This window comes from Ptychodera flava, chromosome 8 (assembly GCF_041260155.1).
Source record: "Ptychodera flava strain L36383 chromosome 8, AS_Pfla_20210202, whole genome shotgun sequence".
Lineage (NCBI taxonomy): Eukaryota > Metazoa > Hemichordata > Enteropneusta > Ptychoderidae > Ptychodera > Ptychodera flava.
Genome location: NC_091935.1, coordinates 43,291,167 through 43,305,728, shown reverse-complemented (window position 1 = coordinate 43,305,728; position 14,562 = coordinate 43,291,167). Strand labels below are relative to the sequence as shown.

The 14,562-nt window shown below is 37.7% G+C and overlaps 1 protein-coding gene across 2 annotated transcripts in view; it reads right to left on the bottom strand.

Moving 5' to 3' along the window:
- LOC139139391 (RNA exonuclease 1 homolog) overlaps positions 1 to 14,562 on the bottom strand; it is a 216,522-nt gene that overhangs the window by 124,268 nt on the left and 77,692 nt on the right. For both annotated transcript variants that reach the window (XM_070708293.1, XM_070708294.1), the window contains exon 5: positions 3,502 to 3,642. In XM_070708293.1, the coding sequence (XP_070564394.1) occupies positions 3,502 to 3,642 (141 nt within the window). The remainder of the gene's footprint in view (positions 1 to 3,501; positions 3,643 to 14,562) is intronic.

Genomic DNA, 14,562 nt, shown 5'->3' with positions numbered 1-14,562 from the left:
AAGTTTTTTGGAATTTGCTCTTTGAGGGGTTGGAATACAAGTATTGTTAACTGCCCAGTGAGACTGCATGTGCAATTTTGAACAAGAAAAATAATAAATATGTGCCCAAACGTAAAATGGCACCCCATGCAAATATAGCAAAACCAGTGTACACCGCGCATATATGCATTTGAATATTCACGGAAACAACAGAGTAGTCCAATGAACTGCATAGTGTTGAATGTTTTCAACTGGGACATGCTTTGTTTTATTTTTAGTATGGTGGAAAATCAAAATAATGGTTAAAATGTAAATTTACTTGTCTAAGTTTTCACTAAAGAATGTTTTGTAAAGCAGTAAAAGACTATATCCTGTAAATGGGTAGAATTTAAAGAAAACCAGAGAAAATAGGAAGCCTTTTTAGGTCAACAAATTTCAACATTTACAGCTAGTTGGGCTTTCATATTCATAGAAAAAAATTCCAACAGTTCATATGTTTGTATGTTTACTTTCTTGTGGCTTAATGTACAAATAATGGTACCTTCAAGGTCTTTTTACTTTTAAACGTTTTAACTTATCTATACAGAAAGAAAAACTCTATAGCTATAAAGGAATGTTTTGAAGCTTCTTAAAAATAATGTCCTTCTTTGTCATGTTTTTACTGCGCTAACATCATACACCAGCCCTATAAAGTTTGGATTGCCATTGCACTATACCAGTATCCAATGTTTTTCTAATAACCTAGGTGGTCTTTTTAATGCTCATGCGCAGACTAAATAGAATTAAAACCAACAATCTAAGGCGTCGAGGTTTTTCAATGTGTTTTGAAAGCTGAATTTCTCTATGTCAAACTCGCTCCAATTGCTTCTTGACAGTCATTTTAGAATGGGAAAATTCACAAACAGAGAGGTTGGTCGCCACGGACAAGTAACCTTTGGCTTATCGACCTGAAAATTCAGTCAGTGTTTGTTGAAAATTCAAAGACTTGACCCGTTGACACCAAATATTGCTCATGACTTCATTGCATGTGGTCTTGCCACTGACCTTGCCACTCACTGTCCCTTAACAAGTTAACATTGAAGAGTACGTTTTAGCAAAAGTCCAATTTTATGTGGTGATTTTTAACCACTGGACTTTATTTTTACATTATTATAAACGTTCATACAAAGCACAAAAACCGCTGTGTGTTCCTTTTTTTACCGTATCGACATACTGTGAGACACCGTAACTTCACAGTCAATGCAATGAACTTTGGTGAACGTACGTACCACCAGCTGAACAGCTTTTTCATATGAAAAATCAGCGTACGGTAATTTACCGGTACCGGTGTATTGTTTGAACTGGATTTTATTGACAGCGATTATACGATTCTTTTCGTCAACTCTTCATGCAATTTTATGAAAAATCTTATGGAAATGTTCACAATGACATAATATGATTATTTTTTGTTGTTTAAGTCCATGTTCCCTCACCAGAAAATCGCTCTCGTGAATTCGATTTCTAGGTAATTATTTTTTGCACTTGTCCCGTTGGGCAAGTGGCATCGGACGTTCACTTGTCCGAACGCGACTTCCACTTGCCCCGGGCAATCGGACAACCCTTAGTGTCTTTCCCTGCTTACGCAGTGGTTCTGGAGCCCACAAATAAGAAAGTTCATTAAATATGCAAATTAGCAATTAATTCACAAGACACTCCTAAGTTTTTTTGTAAACTTATGTGAGACTATGCACTAAAGATCTGTACCAAGTTTCATCACATTTGCTGCACTATTTCCAGATCTATCAACCTAACTAGAAAACATTTGCAAGGAAAAGTGAAGTTCCAGAGACCAGAGCAGCGGAAGACAATAGAATGTGTGACGAAGATTGGTGCAGAATGAAAGAGTGCTTGGGATTTTAATATGCAAGCACGTACCTATAGTGAGGGCTGATAGCGGTAACAACAGAATACAACTAAAAGCAAGGCAGTCCAGGGAATTACAGTACACAGATTACAAATGCCTACATGTACTGTAAAATCGCAACATATACATACGGGGCGACAACGCACGGAAATGTATATCAGACGAGAGGAGACATCGGACCTAGGCCGTTGAACTTGAAAACCGAGGCCAAATGCATTTTCATTTGATTAAAAGCAATGAACGCTTCATCTGTTAAGAGTTTTTACCACTGACTAAAACAATTTTCATTGCTATGTTGCCGTTTTCACAAGATACTGACCGTTTGATCTTGGAAAGTTGAGTTGTTTTTACATGCAGCCAATGCATGCCGGTGCGGTAACAGACAGTTCACTATGCTATGCCATGCTACGCTGATCGGCAGCAGACATGATGTGTTCGTTATCTTAATCTTGAGTTACAAATTAATTAAAATTGATTAAATATTTGCAAAAATGTGATTTTCGAGCAAAATACGCTGTGTTGGGTGCAGCGCCCCCTTAACTTATACACTATCCCTTGGGGTCTTTCACAGCTTATATGTTTATACAGCCTAGTGTAATCAACATTTGTAGTTCTCATTGAACTTTATCTGCTGCCATTGTTTATGTATATGTTTTTATACAATCATTAAACATGCAAATAAGCATACAATATGCAAGCCTCATCCTCCAAAATTGCCCAGTTCTTGCTTTTTGCAAATTGAATCTATGTACCAGATTTGATTCTGGTCTGATAAGCTATTATAGAAATAACGGGCGACGCGCTGACCATTAACGTTTATTTGTGGGCAAGGGCGAGAGGAAAGCCAAAAATTAACAAGCGAGGCTTGCCGAGCCCGTTAATTTGGCTTTCCTTGAGCCCGCGCCCACAAATAAACGTTAATGGTCAGAGCGGAGTCTGTTATTTCCATTATATTATCAGCGAACCCAAAAAAACCGTCAAAATTTCCGAAAATTTCAGGAGCGAACGACAACTGGGCCCCAGAAACTGAGCAATACGCGACGCACTGTCACGCGCGCTGTAAAATATTGGCAAATCTGGAGGTGTTTTCAGAAAAAAAGTATCTCAACTTGACCTACAAGCGCTCTGTTTTATTTTATGATTGATTATGATTTATGTTTGAGCTGTAAAGTTACGATACTTTGAGTTGTTAATCTTATTATTCACATTCACAGGCATGTAAACGAACCATTACTGTGTATTGGTGGTCTGTCACGTGGTTCAGCTCGACCAATCAAAATGCGACGGGCAGGGCAGGGTAATATAATCTTGAGATATTGCACTGATAGACAGACATACAGACATCGCTGTTACATTAGCCATGTATACCAAATGTGAGCTAAAAATGATTAGATAAGTTGTTATACTTAGCACAGATTCAATTGTTCTATGAAACGTTGAATGCTTCATACTTGATTGGATGACAAAATAAATCTACATGCCCTACTGTGCTTGTGCTGACCAAGAAACAGCTCCTTAAGGAAAGACGAATACACATACTTACAGATGGATGACAGATAAACAAAACCAAATTCATAAGTTTCCGTTTTGAACTTTGTCCAATGGGACCAATTACGTACCATACTGTAAGCTTCCTCTTCACCTTGACAGAACTTTAGACATTCATCAATAAATGTGTTTAGATATCTTTGTCGTATGTTAGCGGGTACTTTACTGCCATATTCGACTGGGATGATGGGTCTTGGTTTACTGGCTAAGATCTATGAAGAGAATGAAAGAAATATCAAGAGATAACGGATAGCCATCATACGCTATGTAGCATTCTAAGCATGGTATACAATATTCACTCAATCTTCTTCACATTACGATACTTGCCATCAAATTTACCAACAACGTACTTCAGTACAGCAATGTTTCTGCTGCCCGCTAGCCAAATAACAAATGCCAGAAGAAAAGTAGCATTTGGCAAAAAGATTTTTGCATAAATTAGCCAAACCTGCAAATCAAAAACTGAACAATGATTTCATAACTTTGTTTGTCCATGCGCTGTCCTGCCTGCATACAACTTGAGAAACAATACTTTATCTATGTGCATCCCTGATCTTATACGTCAGGAGATGCTACACAGTAATGACACTTGGCTCACATTTGGTTCCATGCGGCAGACTAGAGTGAGTATACTAGACTAACTTTAACCTTGGAACATGCATACCAAGTTTAAAGGCAATCGCAAGAGCGATTTCAGAGAAAATGATTTTTAACCAAATACTGAAAAAAATTGCCCCAAAAATATAAATATGAAAATGTTACCACAATTTGAAGATATTCAACTAAGGTTGTTTCTAGTAGGTACACACATACCAAGTTTCAAAGCAATCAGAATAATTAATTCTGAGAAAATGACTTTTTGACCAAAAACGCAAAAAATTGCCCCAAACATACAAATATGAAAATGTCACCACAATTTTAACAAATCTGAGAGAGGACAACCTAGGATCAAGAGTATCAACTTTCAAAGCAATCAAACAACAACTTTGTGAGAAAACGATTTTTTGACCAAAAATGGGAAAAATTGCCCCAAAAATACAAATATGAAAATTTCATTACAATTTGAACAAATTTGACAGAGATCTAGATCAACCCTAGGATTATGCATACCAAGTTTCAAGTCAATGGGATGAGTGCTTTCAGAAAAGAAGATATTTTGACTAAAAACGGGAAAAATTTCCTCAAAAATACAATTATCAAAATTTCCCAACAATTTGAACAAATCTAGTTAAAGTCACCATACCAAATTTCAACCAAATGTGGCCTGTGGTTACAGAGTTTTAGAAATTTTCAAGATTTTCCCTTTTTTACTTCATTTGCATATTTTTGACACTGACATTTTCTTTTGAATAAATTCCCATCTCCATCCCTTGGTGCACCTGTACATCAAAATACTAAGATGGTCAGTGCTGCGGTTTTTGAGATTTTGATGTTGACGGACAAACATCCACAAATACTAACATAACTATATATATATATATATATATATATATATATATATATATATATATATATATATATATATATATATATATATATATATATATATATATATATATATATATATATATATATGAATATGAGGTGTTTAAGGGTGCTGGAAATCGACAAGTGTGGGGCAGAAGTGAGGGCCAGCACAATCAAAGTGCGAGTGAATGTGAGGGCTTGGAGTGAGGGCTCTCACAATCGAAGTGCGAGCGAATGTGAAAGCTTGAAGTGAGGGGTGCCATGAACCGATCAAATTCGTGCTCAGGCATACGAAAAATGAGAGTCAAAGTCGTTATCAACGTTGAATAAAAACTAACTATCTCCAGTACACAGACGCGCGCGGCATAGCTCTGTGAACCGTTGAACGGCACTGAGTGCGGAACGAGTGTACAAGGCTTATACACAATGACCTGCATACAGATCATGACCCGTTACATCACTTTCATCTTTTACGTTAATAACCTTTTCGTGTTTTTTGTCATATCCTTTTTATTATTAATACATGCAACTAAAGCAAGCGATACTTCTTCTGGTACCATTGTACAACTAGCGCAACTGATAAATGTGACTTCAGTCGAACCAGTTCACGACCTAGGCACGCGTGAACTTAGCTGCAGTACAGTAGCTCGAGGTTTTGCCTGGGTATTTAGGGTCTGGTTTTGCCGTCCGATTCAAATACCCAGGCAAACCCTCGAGCTACTGTACTGCAGCTAGCATGAACTCTGATGCTGTTTGTCCGACATGGCGTCGTATGCGGTGTTTTTGCCAGCGAATTTTTGAAGAAAGAAGAAACATTTTTGAAGAAATTTTAGAGTGGCTTGTTCACCAGATAAAGTAAGATCATGGGAAAATGTATTTTTGGAGACTTGTCTGGTTCTCTATGATTGATTTTTTGAGGATAAAAAACATTCAATAGAAAACTCTGAGAAATCAGACAACAGCAAATGTCAAGTTCTGTTTATGTTTGTACTTACAGTATGCTTTTTATTTTCTCTGTACACAAATTTTGATAATCATTTCAAAAGATCAATTGCCTCAGAATATCAGGGGTCATAAATGCTTGTAACCTTTACATTTTGTTAACAATTATGATGGATATTCTACCTCAATAAAGTATGCCATTTTGGTCAAGAGCCCTTGAATATTGTTCACTGAATCAATCTCACGGTCAGTTATATTGTCACAGAAATCATAGCTATAATCTCTGTCAGCGATTGACTAGTCATTAGCTAGAAATTTGACTGTCTCCTTTGTTTCACACTATATAATCGGAAAGCTCTGCGACCTTGCATCTCATTCATACGTTAATTGTCTGTAGCAGAAATGATTGTGCCTTTTCCGGATCTGAAACTCTTTACCGAAATTTGACTTATTTTATAACAAGAGTAGAACAAAACAAAAGTGTTGAAGTTATAACGTTACTCTTCAGATGTTTGATTCGTAAGTTTGCTAAAGTTAAACTTACAGAAAATGGTCGCCGTAGTCTTCTGTTCAAAAATATGTTCTTCAACACCACGTTTCTTATGATCGGTGGTGTCACATTTTATTATTTTTATAAATATAGATTAATGCACCACGGTGTTTATTTCTGATTTATTTATCGATTTCAAACCGTAAATATTTTTTTCTGGTCGAATTGAGAGGGTTTTTAGTAGTTCTGTAGACAAAACGATCGGAAATAGCAGAGTATCTTGGCAATGGCACGACGTCTACGCTATCGTTAAGCTGCAATAATTGTACAGTTGCAGCCCGGGCCCTGGCCCTGGGTAAGCCTAATTCGGAACGTCATAACGTCAGATGCAGCGGTAAGCAACACATCGCGACCGAATCACTTGTTGTAAAACGAATATGCATGCATCGTGTATCAGCTTTGAAATAAACATTAACTCTGTGACAGGCATGTAAGATGCCAAAGAAATTTTGTGCATTTATGTTTATAACAACTTAATGTTTTAGTCTATCGTAAGAAAGGTGGTGTTGAAAACATATTTCAACTGAACGCAGTGGCTCTACTATTTCCCAGTAAAATACGTAACTTTCACAAACTGGCGCTCTCTCTCTCTCTCTCTCTCTCTCTCTCTCTCTCTCTCTCTCTCTCTCGTGTCAATATCGGGCGTGGTCTCTCAGCGTACCGTCATTCTAATTTGTGTTAGATGGAAATGATCATTGTAGTTTAGTCTTGAAATTGGCCAAACGTCGTAACTAGAGACTTGTTATGGTCTGGAGCAAGTTATCAGCTTGTATAAAAGTCGAAAGTTTTTGCTTCTGAAGGGGCGCACGCGTAAAATACTGAACGTGTAACTAAAACTAACTGTTGATAAATTTCTGACTTTCAAAATTAAGCCGATTATACAGTCAACAATGCTGCCGACCTCAAAGACTCCGCGTATTTTTTCAACCTTACCAATGCAGCAATGTCGAGAGTATGAGTCTAATAATATTCCATCATGGTATTTGGCTTGAATATGCATCGACCCGATGAACACGTTTAATTCGGACACCTGAACCCTAATGCAGCTAGACAGTATATTATTGGTCTAGACTGGACACTGTACGGTATGATAACCATGGACACCAGCAACCTTCTTTCCGAGAAGAGCATGAGATGTGCTGCACGCTGCTCATCGTCCGCTTGCACGGGTCGTAACAGTTCGAGTAGTCTCCCATTTCAGGGAGCATCAGGCTGACCGGACAAGAGACATAGATCAGCGTAAATGCACATTGCAAAATGTAATGATTTAAATTGTGTTTACGTCTAGCCCAAAAAAAGTCAAATTATCTACCAATCACAGGATTGTAAATTTGTAAATGATGATACATTCGCCATTATCTCTCTATACTAAAATACTATATGTAAACAAAACAGAGGGTCGCGGTCATGGGTTCAAGGATTTACCTGAGGAGACACCTCGGTCGTCATGGAAATTTTTTTTTTAATTCTGCAACTTAACATAAAGATGGTTACTTTGCATACCAGCAGACGGGAGTAAGGCAGAGATTTCTCAGATTCAGTTATTTTGTCTTGTTCTAAGAAAACATAGGCTAATTTTTAGGGCCCACGGTTAAAACATTAAGTGTCATCAGTGTGATGTCGAACGAATTGAGAAGTATTATAAGATGAACTCCACAGTTTACTGCTTTTGTTACTCAAAAATACGGTTTTGAAGAAAGTAGACACGCGGGAGAAAGGCAATGTAACAGATCGATGTCTTTTAATGATTTTCATGAAATTCTTTCCACCAACTCTGGACTGAATATCCTATATCTTTGTTATTTTCAAGCGGACACAGTTATTACGCCACTGTACGGCAGCACTTTCATATTCCGGCATCATACTGCTTACAAGACTGCTTTCCCTTGCCAATGTAAACTTGGCTCGGAACAACCATTATTTATTCAAATTCCCTAAATACTGCTCTCTGGTTTAGGTATTTTTAATTGTTGCTTTCTTGAACATGCAATGAACAAGAAAAACTGTACAGATGAACGATCCACGCTGCATTAGCCTACTTCTACGTTATGGGAGTTCGCTTCTTGGGTGCGAAAATCCCTCGCGCGACTAATTTCAATATAAGCTATCTGCTATATTTGGGCATAATGAATATTTACGAGGTTTATTTTACGGCATTTGAAGCCAAACGATAAATGCCAGCCAAGGATGAACGCCTGCCAATTACTCAGCTGCCGAGAACAGCGGCCAGTCTACTCTCGGCCATGCATTATTGTGACTTTTGTATCTATCTTGTATTATGACACTTGCAAAGCATGCAAAGCAGACAGATTTTATATTTGCATATTTGTGAAAGAAAAATGACGTCATTTACGCTCATCGTCGTGTCAGGCGTACGCGTAGCTGTATTTACAGAGTTAACATAGCTATTGTTGCGCACACTATGACTTTGTATGTCTTCCCTTTGGTTAAATACTAGGGTATTTCATTACCGGATCAGATCCTGATTTGATCTTACACCTATATCAATTCTATCAATAAGCTCTTTGGATTTGTTAACGTTCATACTGGAGCACAACATTCTTCGTCGCCTGTCGCAATTTTTGTGACGTCATGCCTTTCATTTCAGATTTCATTTCATTTCATTCCCAATTCTCGGCCGCGGGCCATCCGGGTACTTGCGGATTCTCACGTCATTTATGCGTCACAGCGCCGTGGGAATTTAAGATTTTTCAGCCACCAAAGCAATATTCAAAGTGTCAATATACATCAATCACATAACTTTTAGTTCTGCTTTCTTCCCACACAATTTCTGTATTGTTCGCTCCTCTGTATCCTCTGATCTCTCATTCACCTCGCTTGTATGCGTTTCATCTACTGACGTCACTCCGCGGTCGACAATATTCTAACGTGGCTTAGCTTGACCGAGGCTGTGCTAGACCATAAACGTAATTACGTCCATGGCTAGACTTGCCTAAACTTTGTAAGCATATTAATGTTGTAACAATAAGACAATAATTTTTCGAAAAAGAATGAGCTCAGTAGAGTGCTCGTATGCATGAGTCGAGATACACTTGAGATTTGAACGACTTGATTAGTCCTGTGTCACAGTGTCATGGCATTGATTTCGATAATCGCCCGGTGGGCTTGTCTCTAGTTTAAAAGCTTTACATGGAAGTGTTTTCGGTCCGTTTCTAGGTCCCTTGACAGTAAATAACCTAATCATGGTGATGACTCCTGTTTTGAACATTTCTTCCTGTCGCACGTAGCGTTCGATTTCACTTTGAAAAGCACTTTGAATGTGCTATCCCAGCCCGACCAGTCAGTCGCAGATTTTAAAATACCGTCAATGACGCTGTACCTTCTCTAATGTGTGGCCAGGTCAGGTAATTGGTTGTTGGCATGGAGTTGTTGGTAAATAGTTGATGATGTAGGGGCATGAGGTGGGATATGGACCCAAAGAACCCAAAAGATGATTAAATACATCAATCAAAAAAATTCTAAGCTACAGTATAAACTGCCTAAAGATAGTTCAATGTGGAAAAAAAGTTAAATAATTCAGAAATAAGAATTAACAGTCCAAAATAGTAATGACGCACTTCCCTCCTGACCTGAGTGCATGTGAAATACACAACCTGGCATCTGTAAATTAAATGTATACCAAGTGATCATTTTAAGTTACTTTTAACTGTTTTTAATGGATTTTCCAAAGAGTCCTGTGGAAATGATGAAAAACGCTTATCTGGTCTTGTGTTTGTTAAACCTCATGGCTGATAATTGTCATAGTATTGAAAAAAAATTGAAAGTGAAGAAATTACTGTTTTTAATAGGCATATATTCCTTGAAATACATGACCGTGTAAAGAATATATGCTAAAAGTGTTTAAGAGTAAATTTCTTTTCAAAAAATAATTTAATCTGTGACCAAAGGATTTTTGTTCTTTGAGTTTACAAATTCAAACATTGCAATTTGTTCAATCATCTTGTTCAGTGCAAAATTTATAAAATGACTGAAAAATAAAAAAAATTGGCAGAATTAGTCTTTGTGATGTAAAATTATGGGTTGACATCACGATAATTGTTAATCTGTTCAAAGTACTACTATACTATAATTTAAAAAAGAAAAGTTCATGCAGAAACGGTAACATATATTGTCCGCAATGTAGTGTTAATTTTGACTTTACATCAAAATATGCCTTTGCTGGATACCAAATATATAGGGCGAAATATTAAAATCAGCCATGTTCAGCAAAATCCACACAACAGCATTGATCCTTTTCTAATTTGATTTGCTTTGCTTATGTTATCCTTGTATGACAGTCAGTACAATATGGAACTTGAACACAACACAGTGAATAAGTATGCTGTAAATGAAATGGTGTGGCTGCATCCACATGCAGCAATAGGAGTGCCTTTGTCTCTCATCCCTCATTTCCAACCTGTCCCATCCCTGAAAAAATCGTTTGGTCCTATATTTATAATATTAATAATTTCTGTATTTGTTAAAATGTGCGCATCTCAAAAACTTTTGATCATAAACATTTTCATTGTTTTTTATAGCTGACCAGTCAGTTAACCTGTTTATTTTGAATATTTGCGCATTTTTCCTCAGTATTTGACATTTTCAGAATACCTTCTTATTCAATTTGTCATTTTCTAAAAGTTAAAATGCTCCTTTGTGTGGTCAAGCTTTCCACAAGCATCAAATGTGGTACTTCATATAGGAAGTCTGCCTCTAGAGGGCGGGCATCATGAATAGTGTTTGTTAGTTATTTTCCTCCACATAAACTTCTGATTGTACTGTAAACATTGAACATGGCCGACGTCCGATTTTCCTGTCTAAAACTTTCACTCATTTTCGTTCATATGACTCTGAAAGTCCAGGAAACGATTGGGAAGAAAGAGTTATCTTGAAATATTGAGGTACTCGCCGATATTTTGCAAAATTTAATGAGAAAAAATGCAAGGAAAATGCCGACAGGCTTACACATTGGCCGTTTTCACTTCAGACTCAGAGGCATATGATCATCTGCAGATTATGCAACAGGCCCATATCATGCACGTGAGGCCATGAGGGGATATCCACGCAACTCAGTACCAAACACTAGCGCACACAGAGAGCAAACACAAAGTGAGTACCCCTAACGTCAGCTCAGTAGTCTGTAATAGATCGTAGTCAACTAAGAACCTTAGAGAAAGGCTTAACACTGTGGCTATGCCGCTAAGTCCCTTTTGATTTTTGTCACAGCTCAAAATCGTTCTCCTGCACCTCAACCTGAACCATGAACACCCCCACCAGTTTATGATATGACCCATCACAATGGCATGACGTCAACGGATCTTGACAGACGGAAGTATTGACAGACGGAAGTAGTTGACACCAGCATACTGGTTTTTCAACTCTAATACCTTCTCTGTCTATAAATAGACACGAGAAGGTAAAAATCAGCCAGACATTATATTCTTAAAGAAACTCAAGGATGTAAAGATTACAAAATGCCTCATTCATATTTTTACGGTGATTGACAATTTTTTTTCGAAAGGGACGTCATGTACTTTAATAGTCGTTCGCTCATATCGTGAAGCTTCGATCGGTGCTGTAGCTTACATGCATGCTCATAACAGGGCGGCGCCGTTTACACTTCAGTGGAGATCGTATAGCGCTTTTAGAAGTGACTTTGATCACAAGTCTTCATTCAATCAAGGTGAATTTAGTACTGATTTTCGCAAGTCTCAACTCTCAAATACGCTCGCACTTCGATTGTGAGAGCCCTCACTTCGAGCCCTCACATTTGCTCGCACTTCGATTGTGAGAGCCCTCACTTCAAGCCCTCACATTCCCTCGCACTTTGATTGTGCTGGCCCACACTTTGACCCCACACTTGTCGATTTCCGGCACCCTTACATACCTGTACACACACACACACACACACACACACACACACACACACACACACACACACACACACACACACACACACACACACACACACACACATATATATATATATATATATATATATATATATATATATATATATATATATATATATATAGTTATGTTAGTAACCAACTTACCATGTAAGCTCTCCTTAGAATATATACATATACCAAATGTAAGCTAATGAAATTGCAAAGAAATAGCTCACAAACACAAATTAAAGCATGCATACCATGACTAGTTGACCAAAATGTTGCAAAGTTTTGGACTGGACTATGTGCAATGTGCCAACAGATTACTCAGTGCAGTGGCAGCCATGATGTTGCGACACTGAAAGGACAGTAATTACGATGACACTTAAAGGGAAAGTTCACCAAGGCCTATTTTTACAGACAAGCCATTTTTGCCATTTATTAATTTGCCGATTTTTCTCAAAAATACCGTCAAGGATAGTGTGCTCACATTTGGTTCAAGAAATATTTAAACCAGAAAAACAAGAATGACAAAAGTAAATAAGGTCTGAAACTTAAGGTGTTGGAGGTCAACTTTAGGAACATGCTTAGCAGAGTAATGTTTCAAAACAGTCCCTCTTAGTTTGAGCAGGTCTGCCAATATGTAACAGTTCATGAACAATGGCAGGAAATGACTCATTGTGTATGCTGTTTCATTTACTGCCACCACTTCCACACATAGAAGGTATACTGCATACAAATGAGGTCATGCTTCAGAGAACCTCTCACTTAGATGTGTAGGTTGTTTCAGTTAATACCATCACTCCAACACATTTGAAGGATTTTCCCTTTTTCTTACCTCATTTACATACTTTGACACTGACATGTTCATTTGAACAAATTCACATCTCAAGCCCTGGGTCTACCTGTACACCAAATACTAAGATGGTAGGTGCAGCAGTTTTGGAGTTTTTGATGTGGATGGACATACATCCCCACATACATACATACATAAATACCCTACCTGAAAAAAAGTCTCTGAGCCTTTTCCACTGGATATCCGCAATATTTTAACGTGTAAATCACAGGACAATAAAGTGTTCGTGTATTGCATAACGCATGTACAAAGTGATTTTGATGAACCCATTGTATGTGTACTGCGAGGTAAACATAACTGTGTGTGTATTTTTGAGATAAGGCTTGCTTGTAATTAGCGATAGCTTGGTGCCACCTACCAATGAATTGTTCTGAGGACAGAATGAAATTATCGCAACAACCTGATCATGGTTACTCGATGTACCTGGAGATTAAGTGTTTCTAAATCTCCAAAAACGACAGAAGTATAGTGTAACAAAAAGAGAACATGGATTAGAAGTTATCATCATTTCATGGTTTGTTTCATGGAAATTGTCTATGCATGTACAAATGTACTTTGAAAGGCCATATGTGAGTAACATTAATGGTACTGCTTGATGTTTTTGAGGACGTTCAACTCAGATATTGTATGTGGATGTATTCGTGTGGGTTGTGTCTGTTTGTACATGATAAATTTAACAAAAACTTCATGTAGTGTTGTTTGCATGTATATCGTCCTTTGTTGTTGTCCTTGTTCATGAGTTATTGAGAATATTGTGAACAAAATTTAACGGAATATGGTAGAAAAGGTAGCTCTGTAATTCCTTGAAATAATACGGCTGTGGTCGATGTAAAACAACACATCTGCTGTGTGCTCAACAATAAAACCTCGGTGTGTGTACAGGATAATTTTGGCTGCAGGGGACCCCTAGTGCGTAGCCCCTGCTCTCACAAACGATGATGGAATAAAACAACATCTACACTACAATGAAAGACGTATTACTAGGTGGCGATGTACTGCTTGAATCGCTTTGTTTTCAACCCTGGAGGCAGAAGCGAGACGGACCAACAGAGTTACCAAAATAACTAGAAAATCTCTGCCGTTTATAAGACAACTATCTTCTAGCTTTAAAACGTACTCAAAATCATTTAAAATCCGGCAACGGACTAATCAATTCTACCTTCTTATGTACATCCTTGTGCCTCCTTGACATAGGAACGCCAAGTGACCGTAGTTTTTGAAGTGTTCTGTAACGATTGAAGCGTGAGTGTATCAAAAACATAGGGCCAATGTCCCTGAAGCTCTGATGTGGACAGTAATGAGGATGTACAAAGCATAATACCAGATATGTACTGAGAGCAGAGGTCCTTGGCATTTCAGTGTATTCTTATAACAGAAGAAATGTTTCAGAACGGCTCATATTGACCCCTATGTACACAGACATTCA